Source organism: Equus asinus, chromosome 11, assembly GCF_041296235.1.
Source record: "Equus asinus isolate D_3611 breed Donkey chromosome 11, EquAss-T2T_v2, whole genome shotgun sequence".
NCBI classification, from domain to species: domain Eukaryota; kingdom Metazoa; phylum Chordata; class Mammalia; order Perissodactyla; family Equidae; genus Equus; species Equus asinus.
Genome location: NC_091800.1, coordinates 75,183,312 through 75,209,953, shown reverse-complemented (window position 1 = coordinate 75,209,953; position 26,642 = coordinate 75,183,312). Strand labels below are relative to the sequence as shown.

Sequence of the window (26,642 nt, the reverse complement as noted above, 5' to 3'; positions counted from 1 at the left end):
AACCATTTATTTATATTTTGGGGCTTCACTTTTAGAATGTGGAGAATGTCCTCAAAGAAGGGAATCATAGCACATTTATTTGTATTCGAGAGCCAAACTGCAAAAATGTTTGACAAATGTTGCTAGAAACGTAGTAAACAGACAGGTAATGTAATGCATGGCCCCAACACTGTAGTACTACGGCAGAAAGAGAACTATTTATAACAACTTTATCATGATGTTCATCAAGTGTCTATCGACTTGCTGTTGGACCAGGTTCTTACTCATCTTTTGCCAGCCGCGCCCCCAGTGTCTGGTACACGGCAGATGTGAGAGCCTTCTGGTTAGCAACAACAGCAAACGTTGTTGAGACCCTCCCACGTACTTAACACTCATTCACAAAAGCCTAGTGTAGCAGTGTCACTATCCTCCTTCAACAGATGAGAAAGTGAGGCACCAGATTCAGTAACTTGCCTCAGGTCACACAGAGAAAGTGGCAGAGGCAGGATTCACACTCCAGGGGGCTGAGGTCAGGTCCAAATTCTTAACCTCGGTGCAATACTGACTCCTTCAGTGTCCTGAATGAAACTGAGTTCCTTCTACGCACGCACTACTGTACTGTGCTGGAAAACCTGACGCTTTCCAGAGAGGAAGGTTTTCTCACCCGCTCCCATGGTTCTTTACCACAAATTACCATAATTAATCCTGAAAACAAGCATCCGTCTACTAAAACAAAACAATGGTTTGTGCTGAGTGAGAATTCCACTTTTACTTTTTTTTCTTTATCTCCAGAAGAAAGGAAGATTGACAAAAACTTGTAGTTATACAATCTCTACTGTAAGAATTATGGTAGAGAGCTAAAAGGGATGTTTCCATAATCAAAATCCAAAAAGTTCATCAATGTTTCTTTTTCTAAACTGGGTTTTAAAACTGATCAGCTACAAACCAAGATGATAATTACTTAGAATTTAAAGAGTTTTGAGAAAAATAACTAATACCTAAACTAACCAGAATACCTCCTTCTCCATTTCTGACAAATTAACACACAACTAGACATGGTGAGGCATGAAGATAGCTTCTAGATGTTCTTCATTTTAGCTTCACACATAACTGGCTTAAACAACAGACCACTACATACATTCTCAAACTGTTTTCCAAATTAGTGTGGCTAAACAGCCGCTTTGCAGACAGATAAAATAATGGTAAAATGGTTTTAAAACAGGTAAGCCAAACATGAGGTCTCGCTAGATGCACTGTCTTCCTCAGAGCCCGGCTTAGCCTCCTTCCATTGCCTCCATTCCCCTTCTGGCTGGTCAAGTGGGCATCAGTAAACAGCAGGCAAACGGGGCCCAAGAGGCATCCGCGAAGTCACCACCAAGAACTGTGCGCAAACCAGAGGCAGAAAGTTACCTTATTGTCAAAAAGATCAGTCCATTTTGTAGTTTCCCAAAAAGTTTCCGCCAGAGAATCCAGAGTACTTTCTCCTTCTTCCTCCCTTCCCTCTGCATCACTTGACACGGCCCCGTCCTGATCCTGTGCGTGAAGAAGATGGTCGGCCAGGGCACAGCCTTTTCTACAAAGGGCATCTACTAGGGTGGATTTTTGTTTGTCCATGTCACTGTATGCCAAACCAAAAAGCATTTCACAGATCAGCAAAACTTCTTTAAAAGTACAGCCTTATCTGAAATTAAATTCATGCATTCTTTTGCCTGAGACTTAGAATGCAGAAATATAGTATAGCCTACATGTACATAAATATACATTTATACTGTACATCAAACAAGATTTCTTATTAATAAACAGCAAATGAGCCACGATATTACACATACATTAAATGAGTTAGGATGGTGGTATCCAGTTAAAACAGAATACTATAAGCAATAGAACTAAAAGATTATTTAGTTCTAAATTCTGTCAGTTACATAACTCTTCATCAGAACAATATCTTTTAAGTGTTTAAATTTCTTACAAATAGCAATTATTACATATTTGTCTATGCGTATGTACAGATGCACCAAAGTTCTTTTAGTCAATAACTTTCCTGTATAAAGAGAGCAAATATAACACATACTCTGAATATGCCAGCAACTGTTCTAGCCTTTTAACATATTAACTCAAGTAGAGTCAAAACAATTTTATGAGTAAGACACTATTTGGCAAAGGAGGAAGCTGAGGCACAAAAAGATCCAGCGATTTGTTCAGGATCCTGCAGTTAGGAAGTGGCAGATCCAGGATTCTCAGCTTGCCAGCCTGGCTGTGCACCCGGTGCTCTCACTCACTAGCGTAGACTGCCTTGCTCCAGGGCAGGCATCTTTGCTTTCTTCTGATGCATTCCAAGTGCCCAGAACAATGCCTGGCACAGACGACACTCAATAAATCACCGTTGAATGAAATATAATAACCTATGCCCCAGGGGAGCGTAGACTAACAGTGTTAGTCTCTAGAATGCTTGCTTATTTGAGGTATTTTCTCCGACTCCTGTCGGATATGTGTGAAGACAATGAGGATTACAAGTGTTGAGAAAATGACCCTAAGACACTCAGATATGGGAGGGACAAACCGTCCAAAAGTTAAGAAGAATTCTGAAGGACCCAGCGTGAAATGAACAACATATGAAATCTGCTGGGACTATAAAATCAACAATAACTAGTTTGAAAGATAATTAACAAAACGAGGGGGGAAAAAACCCCAAACCACCCAACAAGGTGTTACAAGTGACAACTTAAAACAAGTTGCAACGACTTGTTACAACCCAACAACAAAACTATCGACCATAATGCATTTGTGATGTAGATGAAATTATGGCTAAAGGATGCCTAAGAGGACATCAGCAAAGAATTTCAAAGCTTAAAAGAAGCAACTTTCATCTCTTCTAGTAGAAATGTGTCTAGGGGCTTCCTGGTTACTTTGGACTTCAGAAAAAATGGATTTACAGGTTTGGGGCATCTGCACAGCTTCTCATTTACTGAGCGCTCCCCTGCTCCCCATTTTGGGGGGGGGGGCGCCAGCTGAGATGTCTTAGCAGTACTTCATCTATGCTTTACAGCAACCCTAGGAGTTAGGCACAATCACTGACCCCATTTTGTGAGGGAGAACGGGGGCCCTGGAACAGAACTGGATTGGCCAAGCAGGTTTGGCCAGTTTCATCACCCCCAGCAGTCCTGCCTGACTGGACCTAGCTGCACAGAGAAGGGCTGCATGTATGCAGAATTCAGAAGGCAAGCTGAGGGGGACACAGGTGTGTTGTACTTGCCAGTCCTAGGTCACATTATCTGTAAGATCTCTTTCTATTTTAGCACTCTCTGATCCAATAACCTAAATTCCACATATCCGGACTATTTCTTTCCTATCCTTTTCTAACTTACAACTCATCTGCTCATATTTAATACCTACGAATCCATGAAGCTTTCTCCACCCAAAAGAAAGTCAGCTCTCCTTCCCATAGGCTTTCGAAATTTAAAATTCAATTCATTACATCTCTTAATCACCTCCTATCTTGCAATTTCATCTTTCGTATTAGTGCATATGCTTTCTAAGAGTAGAGAGTGTCTTGTTCATTTTTTTTTACATGTTTATGTGTTTGCTCACTGAACATCTCCGAATCAGATCTAGGTAGGCACCAATCAAGGGGGTAACAGCTATATTTTAGGAAGCAACTTGAATCATATATAATGGCCTAAATGGGTAAACTGCAGCTTAAATTTAACTAAAACTTAATTATTAGATGCCCTATAAAAAAGTTAATATTTTTAAGATGACAAAATGGCTATCTTACAACTTTTGACACGAGTGATTTAAGTGAAAGCAGTTTTGCACGGAAATGAGAAGTGAACGCCTAAACTGCAGCTACCTGCCAGCAGATACACCTACAAGGAAAACAGACGACTCCTGCGAGCAGCTCGCCGGGAGCGTACGGCCTCTAAGGCCTGCACAGGCTCCTCTGCTCTACGCAGCCGCCTGAGCCCACTTCGGTCTGCTCCAAGGCCTGGGGCAAACACTGTAACTACAAGGGGGGACAAACTGACCCCATGTTGCCAAAAACTTAACCTATCTTCACTCTTAGCATTTTTATAATGCTTTATGGCTCCTTTCTAGTTTTATCCCAGTATTATCTGAAACTCTCTACAGCTATAATCTTAAAGCCAAGACCCTATTTTATTATGTTTTTTGATAGCCGCGAGAATCAGTGTCTGAGATGAAAAAGTGAGAAAAAAGACTAATACGTGTGAAAACACAACTGATCTTGTACTTTGGGCTCACCTGAACCTAGAATTAAGAGTTTCCTCTACAGATGGTAAAATTTAGAAAAGACAGGCCAAAATATCAGCAGGGATAAACTGACCTTAATATTTAATGAAATTTCAAAATGAGTCACACGAGTTATTTCATATATACCTGAATTTGAGGAACCCACATTATTTCCACAAACTGTAAGACATAACAGATGCCAGAAGCACAGGGCACAGCTAATGGCAGATGCTGCCACACGGTCAAGGATGATGGAATGGGCCATTGTTTTTGGCAATTAGGTTATCAACAGTGATCAAGGCCAGATTCCTCTTGTAACAGGATTAGCATCACCTGGTATTAAGGAAGTAGAAGGGCAGTGTAGACTACTCCCGCAATAAGCCCGGGGCCTCAGGAGACAGGAGGTGTTTGAATATGACCACAGGCTGAGGTGAGGATGCCTGAAAGGAGCGACTGGTCAGTGGAGTGCAGTTATGAAGGAAACGCAGTGGAGAAGACGCAGTGTTGGGACAGAAAGCTCAGCCTTGGAGAAGGGCATCGCCTCACCCCTGCACAGGAAGGAAAGCAATGACCAGGGGAACAGGCAAAGTGGAGCTGATGCTCTACTTTTTTCTGTGAGAAAAAAATGAGGCATGCTACTCTTCTCAAGATGGGATAAAAATGTAAGGAGTTTCTTATCAACAAACGAAAGGGCATAGCTTGACAGACCCTGCTTGAATCCTGGCTTTCCCACTTCCTGGCATGTCACCTTAGGCAAGTCATTTAACCTCTCTGAGCTTCAGTTTCCTCTTCTATAAACATGGGATAAAAAGGTCTCCACTTCGCCTGTTATCTAGAAGATTAAATTTAAATGAAATAGTTTTGAAAATGCCCCAAATAATTCCTTGCACATAATATGCACTTCATAGATGGTGGCTATGCTTTCCTCTATTACTATTATTAACAACAAAATAGCAATGTTTCACACTGTGGAAAGTGTGAAAGGTGGTGATAAAAGCCAATAGCTATTCTGAATAAACAGGTTGAAAATTCCTGCTTGTACGATTCATAAGACCTATAATTTAATACAGTATCAGTATAAACAATGTAATGCCAAGCGTTCTAGCAGTTTAGAATCAAGTATTTTCTATAGCAAAAATACTCTGACTGAAGCAGATGGGATCTTTAAGGGAAATTACAGTACTTTCAGGCAGCCTGAACAGTTTTGGTTTATTAATTATAACAACTGTAAGAGAATATTTCTACCCTTGTAAGTTAATGACCCCCTTGGGTGAAAATAAATGCAAGCGACAGAGTAAAAGCTGATACTGGGAGAGTCAGCATGAGATGAGGCGAGAGCACATGGGATGGCCGGACCAACACACCAGCGTGTGGAAACCACTCTCTCACGTGGAAGGAACCATGAGGTACTGGCTGAGGCTGAACATAAGCGCCCCTCCCCTTCTCCTCAAGTAGTACTGCAAAGCCAGTTCCAGAAAACTGAAGTTGCCAGATAATGGTTTTAATTTAATTTTATTTCTCAGGCATTACAAACTGCACTTGGGTTTTTTCATGCCATTGGCCAATAAATGGCTTAAAAACTAATTTTACAGGGTATAACGTGTTTGCCTTCTCCATACATCCAGTTCACACAAACCCCTAAGTGGCTGGACTGCTTGATCACAGCTACTGAAATCTCTCCATGACTGTAGCACCTGATGGTAGAGAAGGCAAACCACTTTTCTTTTGCTCAATCTTAAACAAAGGAAGAAAATTACTACAAAATATCTAAGGATAGAATATGCAAATATCAATAATTCCAATTATAAGGATATAACAAATACCAGAAAAGAAGAATATTCTTAGTAATTTAAAAAAGTAACTAAGAAATGAGATGCAAGAAAGATTATTTACTGGTTAGGTACTTTTTTATAGTAGCTGCATCGGGCCTGGGGTCAGTCTTCATTGCAATATAAATGGCTAGGGCCGTCTGATCTATATGAGAAATAACAGCATTTGCGGCTTCAACAATTTCATTAAGTCTTTTCATTCGTTCCTGGGGAGGAAAAAAGGAAGAAATAAGAAAAAAATGATGTATCCATGAGTACACTGAAGCAGTTTCCTTTCTGTTGTCTCAACCATGAGAGTTACAAGTCCAGTGTGAGGGACCATGTATTTACTTGCAGCCCAGGGGCTCTGCGCTGTCTCATAGTGGGATATTTTAACTGTCAGCGTCTCTAGAAAACCTGAGCTCAGATGGGAAAACACCTAATTTACATTCCCCACTGTGGTGTTAAATAGCGAGAGTAAGCAAGATACGAAGTTCATAAAAATATAATAAGGTGTTTTCTACAAAGGCACCTCCTTTTCTGAATATCTTAAGAAAACATTTTAGAAACGTGATTGGCTATGTTACTCCAATCCCACATCACATGAAAACAGAAGTAAAGAAAGCACTAGCTGATGAAACAAATTCTTTCTAATTTATAATTAAAAATGAAAAGATGAGGGGCTGGCCCCACAGTGTAGTGGTTAAGTTCAGCACCAACTGCCTCAGCAGCACTGGTTCGTGGGTTCAGATCCCAGATGCAGACCTACACCACTCGTCAGCCATGCTGTGGTGGCAATCCACAGATAAAGTGGAGGAAGACCACCGGCACAGATGTTAGCTCAGGGTTACTCTTCCTCGAGCAAAAAAAAAAAAAAAAAGAAAAAAGAGGAAGATTGGCAACAGATGTCAGCCCAGGGCTAATCTTTCCCAGCAAAAAACCAAAACAAAACAACCAAAAAAACCCAAGAAGGTAAGAGTAAATAAGAATATACTCAACAGAGTCCAACTATGATTACCATGGTGTTCTCAGCAATTTGCTTCTCTCTTGTTAAAGTTTAGATAATTTCTAGTTCTAGTTCAACATCTTTTAGTTAACTCTAAAAGTTTTATCTGATTGTTAAGTTTTACTTGATTATGGTAAGTTTTAACTGATTATGGCTAACATTTTCCTACTGCCATGATTACTAATGAGAGCTGGTCCCTGGTAAGAGACACTCTGGAACTAGGGCTCATTCTTAAAAATGAGAATCATTAACAAAGTTAATGCAAAGTAGGGGTTCTTCTGTTACTGAAGGCATTTATATTTGCAACTGGCCAGAACCACTGCCTTTGGTTCCTTGCTCTTCAGGTTATGGTCAGAAAAGCAATGCTTAGGGTCCTCTTATCTACTCCTCCTCCTACTGACCAAAAATGTGAGCAAGACGCCTAAACTGAATTCATAGTAATGGCTAATTTCTGTAGTTAGCTTAAGAAAATAGTTTAACAGAACATTCAATTTGAGGAAACATGCTTTCAGTCAGGCCAGAACAGAAGACAAATATAAGGTTGCACTCTTATTCAAAATATAAACCTTATCTAATATTAGAAACAAAATAGGATACTCAAATAAAAAATGAACACATCCAACCTTTTCAGCATCCAACTGATGAAGTCGAGCAACATATAGAGGAAGATAATTAGGATACGTTTCTTTCAATTCATTATAAATGTCACTAGAATCCAGCCTATGTATATAAGAGAGAAACATTCATTATTCCATTTCTTTTAGAAAGAAAACAATTTGTCTTTTCTATTATTTAACATTGTTTTGAAGTTCCAGTCAATAATATAAAGCATCAACACGAAATATAATTATTGACAAAGATTATCATTATTTGCAGGTAACATAAATATACTTACCTAGAAAACCAAAAAAATCAAACTGAAAATTATTTCAATTAAGAGTTCAATAAGATAGTCAGATAAAAACAAGCATCAATAGCTTTCCTATGTACCACCTATGACTAGATCTATAAAAAGGAGGAAGGAAACATTCACAAATAGCAAGACAGATTAAAAGAATTAGAAATGCCTAAGAGATCTATAAGAAGAAAAATTTAAACTTTCCTGAAAAATCTGAAGTTTTGAATGAATGAAGAGAGATTCCATGTTCCCAGGTGGAAAGCTGAATAAAACTATATTCATTCTTCCTGACGATACGGAGGAGTGCAGACCACAGCCTGAGGTCTTCCTGGCTTGCCCCGCCTGGCACGAAACCACTGCTTCCCAGGCCGAGTGGGGACGACCAGGCCTCAGTGTTCTCGGCAGCGCCACACCCAAGACACTCCCTCCAGTTCACAAGTAGGGGCTGAGCAGAAGGAGGAAGCCCCATCCCTCGAGTAAATCACCCAGAACTTAGCCTCAACAACAGCAGCGGGGCTGGAGGAGCCCTGCTGACATCCTGCTCCTCCAGGGAGAAAGGGCTGTGGACAAAGGGAGCCCCATGCTCGCAGCTGCAAGCAGCCTGGAGTAAGGCCTCTGCTTCACTGAGCTGCGAGTGTGCAAAGAGGGAATGGTCTGGGCTCAAATGCCACAGATTCTCACTTTTCTTACTGAATTTTTGTAGATACTCTTGAACAGATGTTTCTTCATTTGCTGTATGCTCTTAGGATCATTTCCAGAGGTTTTAGAAGGTTGTTTTTAAAAAAGAATTCTCACTAGTTTTCTGGGGAGTGGGCTCATGGCACTCTTCATACTGTCGTGTCAGAAGTCAATCTTTGCCATTTCATTTGGAAGGATTCTGTATTTTCCACTGTTTATAACACTCTACCAGACAAAGACTCTGACTTCTGGGGCAGATACGACCTAGTTTTAAGTGGAAAGGTGGGTTTGAATGTGGATGACATTGTAACAGTTTAATCCTTGGGAATTACTTTCACAATAAGATGACGTGTTCTCTGTGAGACCTCATGACTGCAAGGCTGCAGACAGATTCAGCTAATGAGGACTCTTACAGAAAATCAGTGGCCAAAGAAATACTGCATAACACAAATGGATAAAGCAATTGATTTGACTACACAGAATAAGCTGAAAGTCAAAGAATAACTGGGGGAAAATATCTGCGACAATACCTTCTATGTTGAAAAAGTCAAAAGAAAGATCTGATACCCCAATAGAAAAATGGGTAAAGAACATGTTCAACTGACAGAAGCTATACAAAGAAAGAAATAACATTAAAAAAGGTCAAATTTAATAATAAAGAAATGTAATTTAAGACAGCAACAACGGCCTTTTCTTTTTGCGCCTACAATAGCAAGGCTTTATTTTTAATTATTTGGCTCATTGCTGGCAAAGGTACAGGGAGCGAAACAGGCTCCCTCATACTCTACTGGGTGGAGTATAAATGGCTATATTCACTCTAGAAAGGAATTTGGCAAACCTATCAAGATAGCTTTTAAAAATTAATATTTCTGATTCAATAATTCTACTTTTATGATGCCGTCTGATGGAAATTAAGAAAAAAAACTTATATGTATAAAAATGTCCATTACAGCATTATAGAGAAAAGCTATCAACGTATGTGCCAAATAGAGTACAATCACGCATTGCTCAACGACAGTGATACGTTCTGAGAAATGTGTCATTAGGCGATTGCATCATTGTGTGCACATCAGAGTGTACTCATACAAACCTAGATGGTGTAGCCTACTACACACCTAGGCTGTATGGTACTACTCTCATGGGACCACCGTTAGTATATGTGGTCCGTCCTTGACTGAAATATCATTATGAGACACATGACTGAATTTAAGTAGGTTCTATTACAGCCACAGGACCATAAACTGTGTAGTCCTTACAAAAGGCATTTTAAAGGACTATTAAATGACATAGGAAATGCTCATAATCAAACAGTAATTGGCAAACTGGGACATAACATCATTCACACTGCTACACGTACAAATACAGAGACATAACAACAGGACAAATGATTATATTTGGGAAGTGGGCAAAAAGCGATTTTTATTTTCTTCTTTATGCCTTCCAATAAAATCCTCTTCCAAGAGAAAATCAGAAAACGTAATTAAAATAATATTTAAAAAAATCCTTCTCACAAAAAGGAATTAAAAATAAATATAATTACAAGAAGATGTAAAAGCACCTGTAACCCTCGCATCTGCTGTGAACATTTGTGAATACAGCCTATGGACACACACACAATACTGTGGTAATTGGGAATATAAAAGTAAACACGTAGAGGTTTAAAATCCATCAAAAAAGCTTACTTTGTCATCCATTGAATTTTAAGATCTCGTAATGCTTCAGTAAACTCTTCTTTTAAATCTTTATCTTTTTCTGAATCTTTTTCTTTATCTTTACTGCCATTCTTACTCTTTGTTGGTGGAGATATTAGGTAGTAATGAACAGGGATTACATCCTGTGAAGGTGGAGAGACAGTCTCAGATTCACATGCTTAATTTTACATATTTTAAAATCATCTTCAACAGCTGAGCATCACATAACACGGGCTGCACCTGAGTTGGGCTACTTCGTATTCCAGATTCTAAGGGCCACAATACATCAAAAATCCCGATCTGTGATCAACTAATTTTCCCCCAAACTTTAAAGTACCGATGTTTCTAGTATCTCCTTTAAAATAAAGGAGATAAGAACAAACTTTTCTCCATTTGAGTGTATTTAGTATTCTTAGTTTTACTTGACAGACTAGTTACTAAAGTATATTGATCTTTCACATTTTATAGCTGAGAAGTGGAGGAAATAAGAATTTAAAAAATCCTCTTCTCAGTAATTTAAAGAAAAATTTCTTTATTCAATCCACAGGACTTACGGAGCCCCTGCCATGCGCCAGGTAATGCTCTAAGAGATGAGGAACAAAGCAGACTTTCCTGCCCTCTGGGAACATATGTTCCAGGGTGGGAAGACAGACAACACATAAGTAAAGAAATATTTTCAGATAACAACACACGATAAGAAGAAAATAAAACAGACTAAAGGAGGAGAGAGTGACTATTGGGTCGGGTGGGGAAGACAAAGTGGTTATGGAATGCTGCTTTAAAGGAACCCAGATGACCTAGATGAATGAGGCTCAATGAGAAGAGGGAGTGTACGAAGGCAGAAGACGAGCACGTGCGAACACCCGCAAGCACAGCTGTGTGCAGAGCGAGGGGGCAGCAAGCACAGTAAGCAGGGCTGAGAGACAGCGGTGAAAGAACGTCGAGTCGATTCTCCGTCCCACAGGAAGCCTCCCAGAAGAGTTGCACGTGAGGCAGTGACAGGATTAAAGACATTTGCTTTCTGTTTCATGACTCTGGATCCTGTATGGCTAAAAACTTTGTTTTTAACAACTCCGGATACTATCTGGAGAATGGATGATAGAGGACAAAAGTAGAAAAGGAGGAAGACAGGTAGGAAGAAACCTGGGTGTCCCAGCACCACATGGGACTAAAGAACAGGCTGCAGAAAAGGAAGGAAACAAGTGAATTTCCTTCTGAATTCTGTGAAGGCAGAACCAACAGTGTTTGCAGATGGTGTTTAAAAGGAAGGGATGAGTAAGACCAGGCATGGATGGGAGACGGGAAAGAGTAAGCCCAGGACTTGGTCCAAAGCATCCTACTATCTAGATGCTCTGTGAGGGAGAGACAAACCAGAGAGAATCGCAGGTCATGGCGGCCCTGAGGGAAGGCCAGCGTGAAGAAAGAGGGAGTGACTGACTGACCACTGTAGCTCAGAGGTGGTGGCAGACGGGAGAAGGAAACAAGTGTAAAACGTGGCAGCAGTGGCTGCTGATCAGCATGACCAGAGCAGTTTCACTGGACAGTCGGGGGGAAAAGGCTAAGAAAGAGATGAAGAGAGAACGGGAAGTAAACAAGTACAGATAGTTCTTTTGAGAAATTTTGCTTTGATGAGAGCAGATAAGTGTGTAATTTATATCTAATTACATCTATTTCTAGCTACTTGATTGCAGCATGTAAGTCTTTACCTATGAAAAGTAATGCATTATTTGGGAAATGAAATCATATGTTATACTTGCTAGATTCATTTTTGGCACAATAACTAGGTTCCTTTAATCAAATCATTATTTATTAAGTCAATTTTTCAAAAAAAATTTTTTTTGAGGAAGATTAGCCCTGAGCTAACTACTGCCAATCCTCCTCTTTTTGCTGAGGAAGACTGGCCCTGAGCTAACATCTTTGCCCATCTTCCTCTACTTTATACATGGGATGCCTACCACAGCATGGCTTGATGAGCGGTGCCATGTCCCCACCCGGGATCCAAACTGGCAAACCCCGGGCCACCAAGAAGTGGAACGTGCAAACTTAACCGCTGCGCCACCGGGCCGGCCCCTGGTTTACATTTTTAATGCTGCTCAGTTAAAACCTTATGCTTGTTTTAACTAACAAAGTCTCTAAAATCAGAACAAACTGTTACCAAAAAGACTTTTACTGCCTAACCATAGTAATTTCAGAAAATTTACAGAGGTTGAGTCAAAAATAGTATTGCAAGCCCCCAGCTTCCCCAAAATAGGATTTTCAGGTGTAAATACTATACAAGTACACCCATTTTCACAATTCAACTTCATTTGGGGTATAATTAAAATAGTAAGTAGAAGGAACTACTGTCGTAGTGGTTTTAATAGTATTCCAACAGAAAACAATAAGTATTTCAATATGACTCATTTAAGGCACAGAAAACCACTAATGTGAAACAACCACACAAATCACTTTTTAGCCATTTCAGTGCCACTCTCTCTCGGGTCAGAGAGCCAGTGCCTGCCAGCAAAGGTGTTCTGTGAAGTGTGAGACGGGTAAAGGAAAAGGTACTGAGCTTGGGCTCACTCCCTCCCGACCCTGCCACCCACCCTCCTCCCCTTCTTGAGGTTCACTTTCCTGGGTGGGTACTGCCCTGGGCAAAGCCAAGTTAAAGTGTCTGCAAAATCTGACTTGATAATTTGCCAAGTTCTTCGGGAAACAGACTGCTTCAGTGTCATCTGTATAAGCACAGACAACATACCTAAGAATGACAGGTATAAATGGCCTCCAACACTTACTCTCTGTTAATACAGTTCTATTCTCCTTGCAATCACACTTCTTTACTGGCCAGTACACTAGAATGTGAATGATACCTGCCCAGATGAAGAACCTTGGCAGTTCACACACATTCTCCCCTATCGTGAGCCTTCCTTAGTTCCGTCCTCCTCACTCAACTAGGGAGGTGGATGACACTGACACTTCAGGGTGGGAAACCTCTGTGTGCAAGGCAATTCCTTCTCTGAAGCTCAGAGGTAAGGCATTTGCTATTATGTTTTAATACTGAAGAGAGAAAATAGAATTTAACTTAAAATGAGCAACCTATTAAACTTAATTTATGGTTAACAATTAACTTTAACTAAGATCTATAAATAGAAAGAAACCCTGTAAAATAGCAAACACAAACTATTACTAAAAGCACAAAAGAGACAAAGTTTATGATGAGTGACCTTAGGGAAAAAAACCAAGGTTTTGTAATCAGCATTTTATATATTAAATATATCAAATTAGCAATTATAAATGCTAAATAATCCTATAAAATATTTCCAGACAAGAATTTTTATTACTAAAAATTATGAATGTGGTAGTTTCAATTACTGATCAAAAAAAAAAAATGGAGTTATTTTAAATTTGCCTTATCATGGTCATCTGTTCTTTTTGTCAATAAGTGTTTTTACAACTCACTTCTCAAGGGCTTAGCATACAGTCAGTTTAATAGAAATGATTTTGTACCATTAAATCTTCAGAAATCTTGATCACGATTTAAAAAAATAGTCAAGGAGACTCTTTATAGCAGAAGTGCTAAAACCCTCTACAGTAGATACTTAACAGGAAGTTTTGTTTTTCTTTTTTTTACAGATTATTCTAGTTATTCATAGAGTATTTCAACAGTGTGTGAACTGAACAATGTTATATTAGAAAGTCAAACCGATCTGCCAAACCCATAAATATTCTTTGGGCAAGATAACACACCACTTTTGACATTTTGGTTCAAAACAATAATTTCCTTAGTTCTTATTAATAACTGTAAATTCAAAATTTTAATACCTTTACACAAATGAAAATAGCTATTTTAGGGATTAATATCTAATTTGAATGCTGTTTATGATCTGTTAAAAGTAACTTTCATATACAATGAGCTTAAGAAAAGGTAATACACACATTTTCAAATAAAAAGTCACTGAAATCCAGAGAACAAATCCATCAAGGATTACGCACAAAAAGCAAGCTGTTATTTTGTTCAGACAATAAAGTTTATACATATATAATTTTTTTTGGTAATGTGACTATAAAACTATAATAATGATTATTTTTAAAACAAGAGCATCATGCGTACTTGCACTGAAGGCAGGGACAAGTGGGAAGAGGTAACTCTAGCTGCCAGGCTCTTTACACACAGCTTGACTAACCATCAAGCAATAATAACCGTGCCGTTAATTTGATAGTTTTCTATCTCACACGACCTAGTCCAAACAAAATCCACCAAAACTCCCAAAAGATCAACCAAAATATACACTAGGAAGAAAAAAAACTGGTTATGTCTTTATGATATGCAGCTTCTACATTTCTTTTTTTTTTTGAGGAAGATTAGCCCTGAGCTAATATCTGTGCCCAGCTTCCTCTACTTTATATGTGGGACACCTGTCACAGCATGGCTGGATAAGTAGTGCATATGTCCGCACTCAGGACCCAAACCGGCAAACCCTGAAGCAGAGCAGGTGACCCTAACCACTATGCAACCGGGCTGGCCCCAGGCGCCTTCTACTTTTAATGGGCTCCTAGACTACCTTTTCCTCATTCTCTAAAGCAGCAGCTTTCAAGCTGTTTTCACTATGACCCAAAGATAAACAATCTACACATAAAATGAAATCATAATTTTATGAGTCTGATGAATTCAAATTTCCTATTTTATTGTTTCCATTTTACTGCTGGTTATGTTTCAGTAGGTGAATTTACTGGCCCCTAAATGGGTCAAAATGCTCAGATGAGAAACACTGCTCTACAGAGAAGCAGATATGCCTTCATCTGGAAATGTGATTCCTAGTGGGGTATTTGGTTTGAACAAAGTGTTTACCATTACACAGAAATACCGACATTTCAGAAGCTTTTATTTAATAAGGAATTTACCTATTATAAAATGGTGATCCTCAGTTTTACACCAGAATGAATTAAGAAATAGAGTTACCTTTTGATTATACCTTAAGATATTAATCCTTCCACTGCAGTGCTTCCTGCTCGAATGCAAGAAATCACTAAGATGTTCAATGACCTCAGGAGGTCTTCCCCAGAGACCACATCGAATAATATATCCCTTTCTCTAACGTACACCTGAAGTAGAATTTTTCTGTTTTGAGTTAAATTTGGCTCTAGTAGTCAACTGGAGATTGTCTAATAAATTGCTGGAAGCCGATCACATCACTTACTAGTTATGGTCTTAAAATCTGCTTGTGCTCTTAGAGGGTGAGTTTCAGCTTTTAGTCAACAGTCCTGATTTCCATTCCTACTATGTCCATTGCTCTGTATCTGCCCTTCCAGAATTAAGAAGATGCAAGAGCAGGGAATAAACTTCACTCCAAATACTTTGATAATATCTTATTAATCAAATCATCCAATTAAAGAATGTTTTAGACTTAACAAAATCACATTCATCTCTCTACAGGCTTTTAGATATGCAAAATTTCAAATATTATTACTTAGTATCATATCTGTAGTAAGAAATGAAGAACCGTAAAATTTTTTCTATACACATGTAAGCCAGGGGTCTTTCAGCAATTTATGGTATTAAAAAAAACCTTATTAAGAAAGTAGAATGTCAACATTGATAAGCTAAGAGCACTATGCTGCAGAACTTAAAGAAAGGAAACTAAGGGAAAGATTTATAATAGTGACAGAAAAAGAGTTTAACTAATACGCAAATAAGGCTTTAAGATATCTTTGTTAAGAACTGACAATCAGTACCTTTTTAAACTTTCCTTGTCGTTTTGCTGCAGACTGCCCCTGGGAGTTAGAACGACATTCTGTAAGAAAACACGCATAATCTACACAGGATGGAGACACCTCCTCTGTCTAAGTTTCTTCCAGGTTACGTTCCAGCTGTGTGTGTCACAGTCCTTAGAGGGGTCAGGTCTATGGTCACAATGGCAGGCTTTTAAAGAAAGCAACATTGCCACTTTCATTTTTTTAAATAAAAATGCACTCAAATATCTTAAATTTATTATTCCTAAGGGCAAATGTTTTTCAACATTTTACTTCAAAAATTTAGTAGAGCAAAAGCCATTAATCATCAAAACAGTTTTGAAAACATTCAGTTTAGCTGATGGTCCAGAGTCTTATTTTCAGGGACATCACAACAATCACACATGCCCATGCATTCACAGAAAAGCATCCTTCAAAGTGACTGTGAAAGTCAGGGAGAGTACAGTGAACAGGAATCTTTCCAACTACCCAAACCACAGGAAATGCAAAACCAGGGAGGTAAGAGGATGTGAACAATGCACCAGGAATCATCATTAACCAGACACCTTTAGGTTTTTGTTCTCTCAAGACAATCTACTCTGGTAAGTAATAACTATAGTTAATCCCACGTGTTTATAATTTAATTTTTTACAACTGCCTCTGAAAGAATGCAGCCAGGAAGTAGTAACCATCTCTAAATTTCTAAAAGCATACTTTTAGTAACAATGCTCTTCTGTCATACTCATCACAACGAAGTGGGCACTTCAAGAGCTATCTGGGTGAGAACCTCATGGCTGAAGCCCCACAGCAGAAGCAGCAGGCTGCCTGGGAAATGAAACCTACAAATAAAGACTACTAGGACTTGTTAAATCAGTTCAGCTATGAATTCCAGTATCACTAACTAGCGACTCACTTCAAATTATATTAAAGTATATAGAAATAAATAGTAATGACTGAAATGAGACAAGAGATGTCAGGGAACAACTTTTTCCAAACACAAAATTCCAAAGTTATGCTTCTGTGACAGTGAATAAACGACCTTTGGTTCAGCAGTCGCAAGCAATAAGTATACTTGTTTAGATGTATGTGATCTATTCATTCTGATAACAGCATTTACAGATTCTAGCATTAGGTGTTAGACCTACTTAAGTGTCTAAGAACTAAAGCAAAAGAGAAATAACAACTGTAAGAAAGACAACTTTTAAGGAATTGAGCTCAGATTACTTTATGGCAAAAGGTGCTAAGTCTACACAAACACTATTCTCATAAAAAATTTGTAATGAAAACACATGGAAATCCACAACAGGTACTTATAAAACTGTAACATTTATCTCTAAAATGTAACAACCACAAACAAGTTTTTAACAAAAAGCATAACTGAGACTACAAAATAAAATGCAATGCCAAAAGAAATCTCGTAATTATGTAATTAACACAAAATTCCAACAATGAGAAAGGCCTGTACAAGTGTGAAAAATACTGTTCATTAGTAATAATTATTCTGACTGGTTTTTAGAAGTAACCCAAGAAGATATGATTTATTCCTATATCCATAATATTACATTGGCTAAAATTCTACAAAACGCTCTAATTTAAACATTCCATTCACTTAAGATAAGAGTGCTTTGGATGTACACATTTCATAGGAAGTTCACGTATACTAGCCACGCAAGGTAGGACAGGTTCAGGGCCGAAGTACTCAGGCTTGGGAAAAAGAATATCAAATATTTAATTAATTAATTAATTTATTTATTCATTCAGGTTTTTTTTCCTTCCTTGTGAGGAAGACTGGCCCTATGCTAATGTCTGTTGCCAATCTTCCTCTTTTTGCTTGAGGAAGATTTTTGCTGAGCTAACATCTGTGCCAATCTTCATCTATTTTATGTGGGATGCTGCCACAGCGTGCGTGGTTTGATGAGTCGTGCCCAGGATCTGAACCTGCAAACCCTGGGCCAGTGAAGCGGAGTGCACGAACTTAACCATTATGCTACCAGACCTTCCCCCCAAATATTTAGAAATACAACTGAATATTACTTGATCTTTACCAGTAACTTGGGAAAAAAGTATTAAACTTTTTCCAGGAAGATCTTCCCTTTTACTCAATCTGAAATATGGAATTAATTCCCATCTTTAAAGAAATGGAAATTTTAGAATAGGTAATTTCAGTGTAAAAAACCTAATACTTACAGCTTTCTTTCCAAGTTCAGTCTTTGACAACGTTAAGGATCCTGCAAGGTAGCATCCTGGTCCTGCTCCTTTGGGTATTCTAATAAGAAGATTCAAAAGAGAAAAAAAAGAACAAAAAAAGAAAGTTTCACAAAGATAATGTAGGGGTAAAAACATCAAAACAACTGCATTTAAAATAATTCCCATAACTAAAATTTCAAAAATCAAAGGGAGGATTAATCTCAGTCTCCAATGGTAAATGACAACATACTATAAATTTAGCCTAACGTAACGAACTAGTAGCATTAAAAGACCAGAGTGTATAAGATGGGCATTAAGAGTAATCAACCTTATCACTTACTTATCATCAGGTAAGGAAGTAACAAAGAATGGCTGATTATACTTGGGTGGTAATGTCAAATTACTTGATTTCTTCTTTCCTAGAAGTGCAAGGCTATGATTTTCATGAATATCTAAGCTCAAGGTATTAGACAACCTATGAGACACAATAAATGGAAGATCTTTGAGACGTTCCAAATCACTGATTTGCTCATGACGAATCTGTAGTCGAATTGTATAATCTCCTTTCTCCAGCTTCAGAGAATACTAAAAAAGAAAAGCAACATTTGGGAAAAGTAAAGTTTAGCCAAGTAAATGGAAATTACAGTAAGAGGATAAATAAGAAATAGTGACTACTTACAGAGCACTTACATCGTGTGAGGAACACTGCCAGTTACGGCACATTTATTTACATACACACAGACAGTCCTGACTGCGCAGGTGAGTAAGCAGGAGCAGGGACATCAGGTGAACTGTCCAAGGTCACACACAGAGTAAAGGACGAGGGGGCTGAAGGCAGGTCTGACTCCCAAGCCCTCATTCTTTCCACAAAAGGTCACTAAAAAATCAGGGTCTGCTCAAGACTGATAAAAGCAGTAATTTTCTAGTCCATAGATCTTCAGAAACGTATAAACCACCACCAAAAATCAGCAAAATTTAGGTGCTAAATATAAAGTCAAGACAAATACGCACACGTGTGTGTATACATGTGACTGCTAATCTTTATATTGTAACTGAAATGCCACACTTCTTCATGGCAGACAGGAAAAATAGGGAGCCAAGAGCGATGGAGGAGTATAAATCCACTAAGCTTCATCTCGATGATCTGCTCAAGAGGATAGGAGCTGTATTCTGCAGCAGCAGTTTCTTCTGGGGAGATTTTAAATGCTAAATTTTAGAAGATTTTAGCGATCACTGCAAAAATCCAGTCTGTACTGAGGAGATGTGACTGGGGCTTGCTTTGATAAAGGAAAAAAGGGAAATCATACCTTGAATGACTAATTGAAAAAAAACCTGTATAAATTATTTTTATTATTTAGCATAAAATTATAAATGTTATAGCAAACACCTCATATTTCTTTGTAACAATATTTCAATTAGAGATAAAATTTCTATAAATTACAATTAAAAGATTTTTCTTTCGGGGCTGGCCTCATGGCCAAGTGGTTAAGTTTGTCCGCTCTGCTTTGGTGGCCCAGGGTTTCGCCAGTTTGGATCCTGGGTGGAACATGGCACCACCCATCAAGCCATGCTGAGGCGGCATCCCACATAACACAACCAGAGGGAGCTATAACTAGAATATACAACTATGTACTGGGGACTTTGGGGAGAAGAAGAAAAAAAAGATTGGCAATAGATGTTAGCTCAGGTGCCAATCTTTAAAAAAAAAAAAAAATTTAAAAAAAGATCTTTCTCCTTCAATACAATAGTGCCAAGCATGGCGCTTGGCATACACTAAGTGTTCAATACGCAATTGTCCAATGAAGAAACAAATTTGAAAGTTCTGATAAACTGAAAACACTTGGCACTGTTGTAGTGCTCTTTATCCAGTTCAGACCAGGGATTATTTCAAGGTGCTCACATAACTAAGATGATCTGTTTCCAACCTTCAGATGGGTGGAAGCAGTGGGAAGGAAGGAGAAATTCTAAAAATAAAAAGGTATGCTGGCCAGTATGTGCAAGTGTCATCCCCACCCTCCTCAACCCCAAAACTTGTTTCAGCTGAACTACATGGCTGAAAAGTTGTCACAGACTGTTCCAAAACAGACAAGTGAGATTCTAAGGGTGTGCCAAAGTACCAAATGCAAAACTCTGACATTAAAAAAACAACAAATAATACCATAACAAGAAATCAGGGATTCATTAGTTCAGGAAACAGCTTTCGTTAATTTTAACAATCACTGCCAATTTTATACCTGATGTGGATAGGCATCACCTGAACCCATCTGTCTTTTATTCTGGTCAAATATGATCCACAGTTGGCTGTCAAATTCTGATTCATATAATAATTCACAAAGTAGCGGGCAGCTTGGAGTTACTTCCCCACTCTTGGGCTATAAAGAAAAAAAGAATGAATACTTGACATGGTTTATGTGATTTCTAATGCTGATGAGATTTTTACATTACAAGTATTAAAAATATTTTCTTGCGGTAACCAATTTTAAAAATGCAGAACATCCAGTATTTTGGTACTAATAAAAGGTACTTCTCTTTACAAACTTTTAAAAATACAAACCTAGCTATTTGTATTCATTAATAAAGCAATATATATTCTTCAAGGACCTCTAATTACTTAAAAAAATTGAAATTTGACAATTCACTGAAATCAATCATCTGAACATTAAAACCAAATCCATATTATGCCTCAGTAAGAGTTTTACTGAAATCTTACTGATGTTACATGAACTCTTTGATCCAACATTTACACTAGTCTCATAACTACCTTCACCATTCATTCAACTGAGGAGTTATTGTGATGCCTCACTCTCTGACGTCTGCTTCCCAGAAAGCAATCAGGCCCACCACCATAATCAGAAGGCATCTGGCACAGACGAGACACCTAACCACCGGACAGGAGATACTGGACAGGTACCAATGAATAGGCATCACTGATTACAAACACTAAGGCTCCAAGGCCAGGTCACCAGTAAATTAGAATTAGTGACTTCAGACCTGAATGGTACTTAGATCATTACAAACCATAATTTCCCAAAGAATAATTTCAAATTAACCAGTGTTAATCACTCGATCCCATTTCATACACAGACACTGAATACATCATCCTCCCATTTTTGATTTTATCATTCATAAACAAAAAAGTTCACTGTAAGGGTATACTTTATTATACACACACTTACTTGATGAAAGTTATATGTCAGGATCATCTCATAAAGTTGACGATTATTTGGCAAAACATCTCTTGATCCTAAAGGTTTTGTTTTTGCACTCAGTGGGCTGTAATTAGACAATTGCATAACTGATTTGAGTTCATTTAATGAGATAAATCTATAATCAACAAAATCTATAATATATCATCATAAGTGACAATGAGCATTCCTAAACACTGTCCTTTTCAGTATATTTTATAACATTTAAATCACTAGCTTACATAATTCTTTACTGACTGAACCACAGCGACACACACAGTTTAAACTTTGCCATATTACAAAGGTAATCTTTTCATGATAAAAACATTTTCAAATGTCAACAATAAATATAATCGGATCCCAATACTAGGGTGACAATTGCCAACAGTGTTGAAGGACAGGTTTTGACTGCAGACAGTGCTCATTTGCCACAGGATTGGTCCTGCCAGGCGCCACAATAACAGCTTTACATACATGTTATTTAAGGCTAGACGCTGCTGCTGGGGCTGCCTCTCAAAGACCTGCCAGGATTCCTAGGCTGGAAAGTCATAAACTTAATTTTCATCTCTAGCATTCAGACGGATTTAAAATAATGACTCTTTTCAAAGAGTGTAGGAGATCCCGTGCACACACCACATCAGTACTCAACATCTGTAGCCCTAAAACATTCAAGGATACCGTAGTGTTTGAACCCAGCTCTTCAAAGTTATGCACGGAGCCAGATCTTCATATTTCAAGGAGGACTGAACATCAAATCGGTTGATTCCTTCCGATGCATGCTACAAAGGATATTTATCAAATTAGTTTCTCAAACTTTATTGCAAATAACTGTACCTTTAAACAATATTGAGACTAAAATAAATGTCTAATGCAAAGTTTATAAGCACCCATGAACAAATACTACCGTTATTTTCAGAAACACAAGTAATTTCCCTATTAAAGTTTAAATCCAACCAGTGAGACTATTTTTCAATAACACAAATAATTGATATTAAAAATGATGAAAATGTGGAACTCACAATGTTTAACTGAGGAGCAGTGCACACTATCCCATGGAAAGAAATGGTATAATCAATATTGACATCACTAAGACTTGCCCACCAACGAGCAATGCAAAATTCAATTGCTTTCCCACCCTGCAAAGAAAAAGAAAAATAAATTATAAACGCGTAAATCCCTTTTCTCAATTTCCTTCAAATTATGGCATACAAATGGTAGGCGTTTGAAAGCAATTCTATGCTTTCAAACTTTTCTATTGGTACAGCAAGAAAACCCAAGGAACTTTTATCAGCTATGTTTGGAGCTGCGCAAATCACAACTGCATAGATAGAATGCAGACATGTAAATCCACAAAGTTATTTACTCATAATCCTACACTGCTTGTCATAAAAGATCTGAGGCAGCTTTGAAAGCACATACAATAAAAAACAGTGAAAACAAACTAGAATAAAATCCTGGGATGAAAGGAAAAATTATTAAGAGTAATGACAAGAAAAAGGGTATTGACAGCTTTCTAAGGCATATTCAACAGCCACAGTTGAGTTTCAGGCTCAGAGCTGCCTGGCAACCAAAGCAAAATGAAATTATGGTCACTTACCTCTTCCTATTAAAAAAATTAAAAACAAAAACTGTCTCTAGCAATGAGTTTTAAATTAAGTGTTCTATTACTCAGCACATTAGAAAGTTTAAAGAGGCGTCATGTGACACTGCCACATACATGAACATAAGTGAAAGTAATCAGAAACATGAGAGATACAGGAAAGACCATATAACCAACTAAAAATACAGTATAGCAAGTTTAAGAAGAACATCAGTACATTCACCTTCCATGGAGGAAGGACTGGTCTTTCTAACACTACTAGTAAGAATGGAGACTGCCATACTTGAAGTAATTTAAGTAGGAAGCAGCAGTAGCAGTTTCACCAATAAAGCAAATTAACCTCATGGATTCTTAACAATAGGGCATTAATAAAATAACATAAGTGACATGTAGAAAAGTCTTAAATAAGGAAATAATCTACTGTATGATGAGGAAACTATCTCAATCAGGGTCGACACTGCTAGGTGTCAGAATCTAGCACAGTAGCATTTTTCTTTGACAATTACTAAAGAGTTAAAAGAAGGTTAATATCTACCTCCAACTCGGTCTCAAGTATCCTAATTAGACTATGTATCTTCATTTATTCAGCATTAACAGAACACAAAGCCCCAATATGCTCTGAATACAAACTATAAAATTAAATTCAAATAATTAGTCTCAGTCCATACCAAAGATGAAAAGAAATCGTTTTAGGATTTTAAACTATTAATTAAAACTTACCAAGACAGGAAAAGCCTCGGTCAGTGTTCCTTTTTCTGGAAGGGAACAAAACTTATAGAATTCATGACTTCGATATGCTCTTTGCTTCACAAGCTGTACTGCGTGAAGAACAAATTTGGCGGACACCTCAGAAGAACATGAACACACTGTAACTTCTAAAATAAGAAATGAAGAAGAAAATTTTAAACTTCTAAGATTTAAAATGGCTATAAAATGGTTTTAATAATGCCTATTTGTTAGGGAATAATATATCAAGAATAAAATATATAAGTATATTCAATGAAATCTGCATATTCCTTAGAAACAAAGTATCAACAGAATATTAATAAAACTGAAGAGGTAGAAGATTTAGCTATGAAAAATACAGAAATCAGTATTAAAATGAACAATCACTATGCTGTAAACACCACGGAGCAGCAAGCTGTCCACAGATGGACAGAAAATTATCCTAATCAGGTACCTTTTAAAATCCCTCTCTCCTCTGTTGCTAAGTTCAACCTTTCCTCTTGTTTTAGCTGGAAACCAATCAATTCCTGATAAAGTAAAGAGGATTTTAATTTTAGAAACCTCTATTTGTTATCATGCCATTAGTATCTATTTATTCAATCTCACTGATAACTTTTCTTAGTCACTCCCTCTTGATTTATTTGTGCCTTGTTTTGCTTCTAGAAAGTCTGACCATCAGAACTACAAATGCTCAGCTTTATTCTGAGGCACAGCTGGAGGGAAGCCCAAATCACTGCGAAGCAAGATTGGCAACCTGTCTAAAGAACAGCTACCGTGACACAGGTAACTAACTCAAGGTCAAGTGGACACAGGCTCTGTGAACCTAATCAATGGTTAAGAATACAAAATCTAGTGTGATGACAGTATTTCCAATTATTTGAAACAGGAATCATCTGCAGTACCTTTCTTTTGTTTTTTTGCTTTGACTCATTCCCCCCCAGCTTTATTGAGAAATAACCAACAACACTGTGTAAGTTTAAGGTGTACAACATGATGATTTGAAACATGCATACATGGTGAAATGACTACCACAGTAAGGCTAGTTAACATATCCATCACTTCACATAGTTACCATTTCTTTTTTCATGGTGAGAACACTTAAAGTCTACTCTTTTAGCAAATTTCAATCACACAATACAGTATTGTTAACTACAGTCACCATGCTGGACATCAAGCTCCCTCAAACTGATTCACCTTACAACTGAAAGTTTGCATCCTCTGACCAATGTCTCCCCATTTCCTCCACCCCTGTAGTACAACTCTAATTCAAGACTGCTAAATGCTCTGAGGTATTTCCATTCTGGATCATCCAACAAATTCTTATTAAAAAAACTAATTATTTTCAATGCCAACCTAAACAAACCATAATTAGGGCATTATAATTAATGACATTTACCATTAAACAAATATCAGATTCAATATGAATTAATTATAGATTTTTATTCTTTAATATTGTTAGCGCATATTTTGTCAGAGCCTAAGGTTAGACGACTTCCAAGGGCTCTATGTGGACGGCAGCCTGGAGTCGTTCAACACTGTGACTCTGACTCTAATCATTAACAGGTAAGGCAACATTCTAAACTAAAATCTTAAATATTAAAACATCTTAAGATAGCCTAGATGATTTGATGTATGAGCCAATGCAAAATAGTAGTACTAGATCTTAAAAAAGTTTTGAATCTAACACAAATATGGGGTGCCAGATACAGTATTGCTATGAGAACAGTATGTATTATCGATATACAAGCTTTATGTAGTCATCACCATAACAGAGACAGAATGTGCATAAAGATAGGTGGTCAAGATAGACTTTAATTTTACTTACCAGCCCACGTTGCACCCTCAGGAACCTCAATAAAATGCCTTCGAATCTGACCAGGTTTAAAATGTACATCTGTAAAGGCTAGATCATAGTGTGATGATTCACTTACTCTGAAAATTAATAAAAATAAATGATTAAATGTAACACTCTCATAAAAAAGGTTTATATTATAAGCCTACTGGCACTCTAGATTTTAACAGTCCATTAGAAATAAACACAGGGACTTAAAAGCTGGTTACAAAACAGTATGCAAAATATTATCTCAATTTTGCAACATGTTAGCAGAGAGAAATTCCAGATAGCCCAGTATAGATGCTTTTTCTACTTTTTGTCTATTTTATAATTTGTCCGTAAGACACACACACTCTATAAAAAAGCTCTCCCTCTTTTTCTGTGAAAGAAATGGTACAACATTCACTGGATTTTCCACCTACCACAGTCTAGACTCTAGTGAGTCCTACATATGGAAATCAAAGGTAATGTTCTGTGTCAGACTGTCTTGCAGCTGTGATGCTGGTATTAAATTAAACCCCTTTTGAAGTTTTGAAATGCTCCCCTACCATAAGGACACGGTAAACAAGAAACTACTGGGGCTGGCCCCGTGGCCGAGTGGTTAAGTTCGCGCGCTCCGCTGCAGGCGGCCCAGTGTTTTGTTGGTTTGAATCCTGGGGGCGGACATGGCACTGCTCATCAAACCACGCTGAGGCAGCGTCCCACATGCCACAACTAGAAGGACTCACAACTAAGAATATACAACTATGTACTGGGGGGCTTTGGGGAGAAAAAGGAAAAAAATAAAATCTTAAAAAAAAAATTGCTTACAAGAATTAAAAAAAAAAAAAGAAGAAACTACTTTCATAACATTTTTCTAAGAAATCAATGAAACCCAAAGGTCAAATGTATAATTATCCATATGGAAACCTAAGTATAAGCTAAGGACAAATTCTAGTCAGTGTGTCAAACATTTAATGAGTGCCTACTATATATGAGGCACTATTGTTAGGAGCCACAAACACAACAATGAATAAAATATTTTCCTTTGTCCTAGACAATCTAGTGGGGACAGAAAAACCATTAGAGACGTTTAACGTAACATGCTCTGGGT

The 26,642-nt window shown here is 37.7% G+C and overlaps 1 protein-coding gene across 4 annotated transcripts in view; it reads right to left on the bottom strand.

Annotated features, from left to right (window-relative positions):
• The window catches only part of TPP2 (tripeptidyl peptidase 2), a 76,347-nt gene that overhangs the window by 3,313 nt on the left and 46,392 nt on the right, over positions 1 to 26,642 (bottom strand). The window contains exons 16-28 of one of the 4 annotated variants that reach the window (XR_011506643.1): positions 25,541 to 25,647; positions 23,710 to 23,864; positions 22,409 to 22,525; positions 22,068 to 22,168; positions 21,381 to 21,477; positions 20,439 to 20,576; positions 18,545 to 18,789; positions 18,205 to 18,283; positions 16,021 to 16,059; positions 10,300 to 10,451; positions 7,665 to 7,761; positions 6,121 to 6,262; positions 1,390 to 1,597 (exon numbers count right to left, since the gene is read on the bottom strand). Coding sequence is in view for 2 of the 4 variants with exons in the window: in XM_014839439.3 (XP_014694925.1) it covers positions 1,390 to 1,597; positions 6,132 to 6,262; positions 7,665 to 7,761; positions 10,300 to 10,451; positions 16,021 to 16,059; positions 18,205 to 18,283; positions 18,545 to 18,789; positions 20,439 to 20,576; positions 21,381 to 21,477; positions 22,068 to 22,168; positions 22,409 to 22,525; positions 23,710 to 23,864; positions 25,541 to 25,647 (1,666 nt within the window). In the remaining 2 variants the exon portion in view is untranslated. The remainder of the gene's footprint in view (positions 1 to 1,389; positions 1,598 to 6,120; positions 6,263 to 7,664; positions 7,762 to 10,299; positions 10,452 to 16,020; positions 16,060 to 18,204; positions 18,284 to 18,544; positions 18,790 to 20,438; positions 20,577 to 21,380; positions 21,478 to 22,067; positions 22,169 to 22,408; positions 22,526 to 23,709; positions 23,865 to 25,540; positions 25,648 to 26,642) is intronic. The other 3 variants (XM_014839439.3, XR_011506644.1, XM_070520124.1) reach the window with 3 other exon arrangements.